The sequence below is a fragment of the Chenopodium quinoa genome, unplaced genomic scaffold (genome assembly GCF_001683475.1).
Source record: "Chenopodium quinoa cultivar QQ74 unplaced genomic scaffold, ASM168347v1, whole genome shotgun sequence".
Classification (NCBI taxonomy): domain Eukaryota; kingdom Viridiplantae; phylum Streptophyta; class Magnoliopsida; order Caryophyllales; family Amaranthaceae; genus Chenopodium; species Chenopodium quinoa.
Window position 1 is genome coordinate 14592 of NW_018744555.1, and position 8226 is coordinate 22817.

At 34.5% G+C, this 8226-nt stretch overlaps 1 protein-coding gene across 1 annotated transcript; it reads left to right on the top strand.

Moving 5' to 3' along the window:
- The first annotated feature begins 2970 nt into the window (after window positions 1-2970).
- Window positions 2971-4490, top strand: LOC110699004 (protein FAR1-RELATED SEQUENCE 7-like). The gene is made up of 3 exons (XM_021876487.1): window positions 2971-3173; window positions 3515-3618; window positions 3790-4490. The coding sequence occupies exons 1-3, from the start codon at window positions 2971-2973 to the stop codon at window positions 4488-4490; spliced, it is 1008 nt and encodes a 335-aa protein (XP_021732179.1).
- The last annotated feature ends 3736 nt before the right edge of the window (window positions 4491-8226 follow it).

The window sequence follows — 8226 nt, forward strand, 5'->3', positions numbered from 1 at the left end:
AGCGGCTGCATTTTCTCGGTGGTCGGTTAGTCTCATCCATTTCATTACGTATGCGCTTTGACTTTGGCCGACCTTTTCCTCGTACCATGCTGCCGTCCGGAATGAGTTTAGGGCCGATGTACTCTGTCCAGGTCGTCTCACAGGGGATAGGCAAGAACTGTGGTGCATATGTGTTCGTATATACCTCCGATTGCAGCACATGGTCCACCCACAGCCGCTCTGATAGTGAATACGTCGCACAAACTGCTAGAACATGAGAACATGGGAGATGGAATATCCGTGGTTTGTTGCATGTACACGTTCTCAACTGAAAGTTAACAGTATGTTTACGGCCTCCTTTTCTACCAAATCGCTCTCCCATTTCTGTTGTAACTTGGTAAATATGCAATCGGCGGTTATAAGCATCCACTCTGTGATATCTGGCTTTTACGGTGTTCTTCTCCAGTATGGCAGTGACCTTGGGGGGGGGGGTATGCCAGTCCCTGTTTAGTCCTAGACTTAGAAGATTCCCTTCTTAAAGTGAAGTACCTGTTAACTCTGTGGAAAGTTAACTCGACAAGGGACATGATCGGTAGAAACCGATTTCCCTTCAACACATTGTTAAATATTTCAGAGAAGTTTGTAGTACATATCCCATATCTGCGACCAACGTCGTGAAACAAAGACCATATAGGAAACGGGACTTGGACAATATACTCTAGGGATTTGGTACATGCATGGTCAATCAAAAACAAATCAGCTTGCAATTTTCTTTCTTGCCTTTGGTACGCAGTAGCCTTGAACGTATCTCTCGTGTTGTTGCTTCGCACGTGAGTTTTCAAGTTAGAAGCCATGTGGCGAACACAAAACCTGTGACAGGCTCACGATAAGGTGAATCCTACGTTAGGATCATTCATTGCTGTAATGATCCCAACATGTCGATCAGATATAACACAGAGGCCATCTCGTTGCGTGACATGAACCCGAATGCAGCCCAGAAACCAAGACCAGCTGGAAGTGTTTTCCCCTTCAACCAACACAAATGCAAGCGGAAATACTTGGAAGCTTGCATCCACACTTGTAGCAACCAAAAGTGTTCCTTTATACTTACTGTACAAGTGCGTCCCATCGATACAGATAACAGGCATACAATGTTTAAAACCATCGAAACAAGGACCGAAGGCCCAAAACACACTCGTTCAAACACTTCCATGTTGCTGGAGTAAATACCATCCACCAGAGCTTTGTGTTTCCATACAACAACGGTTCCCGGGTTTGACTGTTGGAGTGCTTGCATGAAGTGCGGAAGTCTGCCGTAAGAACTCTCCCAATCCCCAAATATTTCAGCTACAGCTTTCCCCTTGGCATACCATGCTCTTCGATACGAAACCTCGAAATGAAATTGCTTGGAGATGAGTTCCTGAATGAATTCAACTTTCAAGGACGGATCTTTCTGCATAAAGGACTTCACATACTCAGATATAATGGACGAATCCAAGTGTGGGTGATCAGTAGATAGTAATTCAGTGACACAATTCTCTCGGTGCAGGCCTTTGTATGTGACTAGGGTAAAGCCACGCGAGTGCTCACTTGTTTTGGTAACCCCGTAGCGACCAACCACATTTCTTCTTGCACCGCAGACGAAGGACACTCTCATTCGAGGTCACTATGGTGTAGAATTGATTCCTCCGTATGGAATACATCTTCACCATTTCTTGAAGCATTTTCTTACTTTCAAAATACATGCCCTTCTCAAATTCTTCCCCGGGAACAAACGATGTATGGCTACGGTATTCGACCCAATACTGATCAACTTCATAGTTCTCGTTTATCTGACTAAACCAAGGTACGGGAGTTCTAACCATGGGCTCACCAACTTCCAGGTGTGCAGGTTCAACAGCCATGTTCTGAAGTCCATCTTCCTCCTCTCCGCTCTGGGCCTCATCATTTGTTTCCGCATACACATCATACACAGACAATTCGTTATTCACAATAGTTTCAAGATGATTTGGCACAAGTTGAGACGGTGATGCTTGAACATCATCTTGCATAGGCGAATAACTACGCAATTACATCGGTGAAGGTGTGACGGTGTTTGATGTCGAAGGACCATGTTGGCCGAACATTGTCACATATGCCCCCCCATGTACAGGTGAAGCTATATGAGAACTAAACGGCATGTAAAATTGATCGTCGTGCAGCATTCTACTGAAAGATCTCATCCCATATTCATTCAATGGAGTGTTGTGTGAGGGCACTTGGAAGGACTCTATGTTGTAACCGGAAATATATGTAGCTTGTTGTTCTGGCCGAGTACTTTGTTGGGTACATATAGGCACCATTTCTACATATATCTCAGTGTGAACACCCTTCATTGCAACAACGCTCCTCAAAGCTTTCAAATGTTTATTCAATTCGTAGAAACAGGTAACACTTGAACCCCATTGCCAGTTTCAAACCTCATTTTAATGTTTAGTTCAACATTCCTTGGGTTTGAACCAATACTACTATGAACCTCGTTCATCAAAATCATTGAAAGTCATGTTCGGTTCAAGTGTTAGTGGTTCCATATTTCCTCCACTATACTCGACACGAGGTCCATTGAACAGAATTTCACCTCCCCACCGACATAACAACACAACATTTTGTGAAACCATATTCTACATTACAACCAAAACACATACTTAAAGGCACTAAATCATCCCTAAATCGCCATAATTAAACAACAATGTACATACTTTTCAAATTACAACAACTTAGAAGTACTAAATCAACATTAATAAACAACAATGTGGGTTATCACAATCACTCAAAAACTAACAATTATCAACCATTATCAACATTATCAACAATTATCTACACTAACAATTCAACATTATCAACAACGTTATGTTTGGTGTTGGGTTTTTGATTAATGAAACGTGGGAGTCCTTTGTGTGGTTATTCAATACATTTTTGAGATCCATGGGAGACAAACATCCAGTTACAATAATGACTGATCAAGCTATGGCAATGGCTAAAGCAATTAGGATAGTATTTCCCAATAGTCGTCATCGGTTATGTACTTGGCATATCAATGAGAATGCGAAGAAAAACATCAAAGGACTCAGACAAAAAGAAGGGTTTACTGACCTTTTTGATATTGTGCTGAAGTATACTGATACAGTTGCAGAGTTTGAACATTATTGGTCAAGGTATTATTATATTTCTATGTCATGTTTTTTTTTTATTTATTATTTTTATTATATATATATATATATATATTGATGTTCTTTTTTGTTTTACATTATGTTCTTTTTTTAATGTACTGATGTCCTCTTAATTTCTAAATTTTGTTCCTTTTTAATGAATTGAATGTTTTTATTATTATGAACTAATGTTCTTTCTATAAAGATGTAAAATTCTTTTTTTTTTTAAATATTTCATTCTTTTTAACAATTGTTTTAATTTATAATGTTCTTTTATTTTTTTATATGTTCTTTACAAAGTAATAGTATGTTCTTTTTATTGACATTATGTACTTTTTCATTTTCAGCATGCTGGACAAGTTTCAATGCCAAGACAACAAATGGATTATGAATCTGTATAACATTAGAGAGATGTGGTGCCCTGCGTATTCTAAGGACTACTTTAGTGGAGGTATTTTGTCTTCTTAAAGGAGTGAAACAACAAACAAGTCCGTTTCACGTAGGCTTCATATTACTCATGGTCTTTGTGATTTTTATAACTCTTTCATTGAGGTTGTTGATGAGTGGAGGGGTAAAGAAGGCAATCATGACTATAATAGTATCACTGTTAATCATCATTTAGTTTGGGCCGATATTGGGTTATTGGAGCATGCAAGAAAGATTTACACTATTGCATTGTACCTAATGTTTGAAGATAATTTCATTAGTGGTGTACCTTGCATTGCTAATGTTATTGCAATGCAGCCTCCTCTATATGAATATCATGTTGGTCATCCTAAGAAGGATTTAATAAAGCATATTGTTGCTTTTGATGAGTCCATGGTTACAGTTGATTGCACTTGTAAGTATTTTGGTGAAGTTGGGCTACTTTGTAAGCATTCCCTTCGTGTTTTACATTTGAACAATATCACCTACATTCCATCGAGATATATTGTGAAGAGATGGACAAAAGGTGCAATGTGCGCTAGGATTGATGATAATGATGTGGCTCATGAAGGTATTACTCCTCCGAATGTTTGGAGGTTACATAACATTAGGACCTTCATACGTATTGTTGATCGTGCGCAATATGATACGAGGACTCGAAATGTTATTGAGGAGTCTATTGATGAGTGTACAAATAGGATTAATTTGTTATTGAAACAAGATGATGAAAATGTTGTGCAAGAATCTGTTGAGAATCAAGAAGGTGAAGTTGTTGAGAATCAAGAAGGTGGTAATTTGTTGGAGCAAGTTCCAATTGAAAAACCTGCTGAAAGTGAAGTTGTGAATGAAAATCAACAAGAAGTGAAAGACCCGATAAAGAGAAGGAAGAAAGGATAAAGAAATACTAGGCTTAAAAGCACACAAGAAAAAATATGCAACAAGTTGAAAGGACAAAAGATCAAGTCCTGGAAAAAAAAAAGAGTTCAAAAGGAGCTTCAAAAATGAAACAAAAGGCTCAGTCTACAATTAAGGTATTTGAGCTCCTTTTAAATCTTGAATGTTCTTTTATACATACTTAATGTTCTTTATAAATCATGAATGTTCCTTTATACATTCTTAATGTTTTTTATACCTACTTAATATTCTTTTTAAAATCTTTAATTTCCTTTTATAAATTCTTGATGTTCATTTTAGTTACATCAATGTTCTTTTTAATTACTTAATGTTCTTTTACTCTATGTCTGACGTTCTTTTAAATTCTATTTTCCTTTTAGGAAGCATTGATTGTACCTTTGAGAAATATTATTGCACATTCGTCTGAATATGGTGGTTCAATAGAGTATTTCGAGCCGGATGATTATTTTGGAGTAAATGTCACCCCTTTTTGAATTTTTCATTGAATTTAATTTGTTCTAAACTTGGATTACTATAATTGTAATAGATTTTTTGGAATTAATATCATTACTTTGAATATTTCATTTTATATATTATTTAACTTGATTGCTTTTTTTATTTCAATAACATAAATTTAATAACAAAACTAAATTACATCTATATATGTTGAAAGATCATATACTTCAAAATGTACATATGTTCCAAAGTAACAAGTACATGATTGTTCAAAATAAAAAGTACAAGTTACTATTTCAAAATAAAACATTAGCATTATATAAAAATTGTTCAAAACTTGTAATCAAACCATACTTCAGCATTGTCATTCACTTCAAATCTGTTCTTGTTTACTCTACTTGTAAGGATTTCATTGCTATAATATATCCTTAGCTTCTTTAGAGCATCAAACTATAAAACAAAAAAGAAAATCACATCAGCAAAAAGGGACATTAGATCTAATAAAAAGAACATTAAACATATTTAAAAGAACATTATGCAAGAATAAAAGAACATATCTTACACTGTCAGCCTTTAACCCACATTCTCATTTCCATTTACCATAATAGGTCTCCATGTGCCTCATTGTGTACACCCCACAATCTACATCGTTCTCAAGTGTTCTCCAAGGCATAGTTAACAAATTCACGTTATAGTTGTTCATTTTCTCATATATCTTGAGGTCTTTCTTTTTACACCATAAAGCAAAGGCATTCAATTGTAAATGATCAACATAATTAATAAAAAAAATATTTGATACATTAGTTATGGGAAAAAAAGTAATGGAATGAATTTAAATTTATTTACATCTTACCATCTTTTCAGGCCAATCATAGTACTTTGAAGAGAATTCAACACCCTCTACAAGTGGTTTGTTGTCTATGATTTCAACTGATTTTGCCTTGGTGTTGATAACCATAACGTATGAATGTAAGCTTGCATCATTTACATTAACGTACACAGGGAAAAAGAACTGACATCATAGAATAAAAAAATAACATTAGTTTTTAGATAAAGAACATCAATTATTAGAAGATAGAACATGTGGACTAAAATAAAGAACATTACTAACTTATAAAAGGATTCTAAATAAGAAAAAAACAACATTATATAGAATTGAGTACATACCAATCGGACACCTTTAACTGACTCTATCTCACAATCAATTAGCCAATAGTCGAGTGTTTCAATAAAATTTGCAAGTCTCTTCTCTTCTGTAACCTCTTGGCTATCATCTTTGTAAGCATCATCCTGACATAGTGTGTTCTAGAGAATAAAAGTGCATTAGTATTAGAAGAAAGAATATTAAGTATTAGAAGAAAGGATATGTATATTAAAAGAAAAAAACATCAATAATAATACATACAAAAATATTATATCAAAACAAATTAAAGCAACAAGACTACTTACATTAGCATTGTTTGGGAAAAAAATTCTCCTCTTTTTCCCTGAAACTTTTTTTGGTCAAAATTAAAGCCCAAGCATCTACTATCTCGTAGTCGATGTGCTCATTACTCCCTAATCTTTTAATCATTTCTCTAGTAATCATGGTGTGACCATCCTCGTAGAGTATTTCACTGACAAATTCAACAAGAATATATAATCAATAATATAATAAACAATATTAGTATATAATATAGTACACTAAGAAAAAAGAGTTGATAACTTACGTTGGAACAAGTTCTTCATCATCAGAATATGCATATTCCAATAAAACATTTATGGATTGCATTGGGGTCCTCTATTAAATGAGAATATTTTGCAAGGTATGGTGACTTGTACACAGCTGCTAACCTTTTTGCTCTTTTTGGAGTCTTAGGTGTATCACTGAAAATGTACATTTGCATTTACTAAAAAGAACATAATTATAATATAAAAGAGCATCTCACTAACAATAAAAGAACATCATCACTAATTAAGCATATACAATATCTAAATAAACTAAACAACTTTCCCTCGAAAATAAAAGAACATCAGACAAAATAATAAAGAACATCTGTTAAATTTATACCTTTCATTCTTTTATTCACCCAATTTTTCTTGAAAAGGACCCTCCTCTTTTTCCTTCACCAGACCATCCTTTTCTTTATCCATCTTTTCTTTTAGCTCACTGTGTTGTTAAATATTAAATAAGGTTAGATAAATATAAATGAACATTACACCAAATCAAAATAAGAAAAAGAACATTCAATAGAAGGTAAACGAACATCACTAGTAGTAAAAAAGAACATCAGCAGGTAATGTTACCTTTGCTCTTTTTGTTCAGCATTTTATTCCATCTTCTTCCTTGTCTTGATCTTTATTTAAAAAATCATCTTTCTTATTTTTTCCATCAATCTCCATTTCATCTTCCTTTTTTCCCTCTTCATATGCTTTGTGTACTTCATCTACCCTTGAAACACTCAATAAAAGTATTAATGGATTAAAAGAACATTATATTTATGATATAAGAACATTACATTTATACACTATTAAGAAAGAACATTACACTTACATTAAAAGAACAATATATTCACAATTAAAGAACATACTCTTTAAATTAAAGAACATCACATTCATACATAAAGAACACATACTATAAATTGAAGAACATTCATTAACATATAACAATTTCATAATCAAGTATTACAATCCAAATGAAAAATATAAATAACTCAAGTACATAAATCAATTTGTTGAAGATTAGTTACCCTTTCTTATCAGAACCAACTTTGTCCTTACTACAAACCATGTCTACTGCATTGCACTCAAACAGTATCTCCGTGAAAACTTTATAATAATCTATATCTTCAAATGTTGGCTCACTGGATGGCAGGGGTGTTGGAGTGAACCTAAGCTTTAGGCTAAGATCACAACCTTCCTTGTCACTTTCAGGTATAATAGATATGGGGATAGTCTCCATAAAGATTAATGGATTAAAAGGTGGAGGAGTCATGTGGTTCTTCTCTTGGTTGATTATCTGTGTAAGCATCTTGACCATGGATTACTTGAAATTTTGCACTCTTAACAACATTGTCTATAATGTCACCAAACCAATCAGAAGCAAAAAATTCAACGTCTTGACTCAACAGTGAACCTCCATCCACCTTTTGCATAGGTGTACTGCTATGGAATTCAGCACCAGGCATTTTGCAACCAGAACACCTTGCCCACATAGCAGATACATTGAACAATGTGTTTTCTTGCTCAAGTGAGGTGTTGTGAAACCTCTCACCCATTTTTAACACATTTGAGAGATTCACAA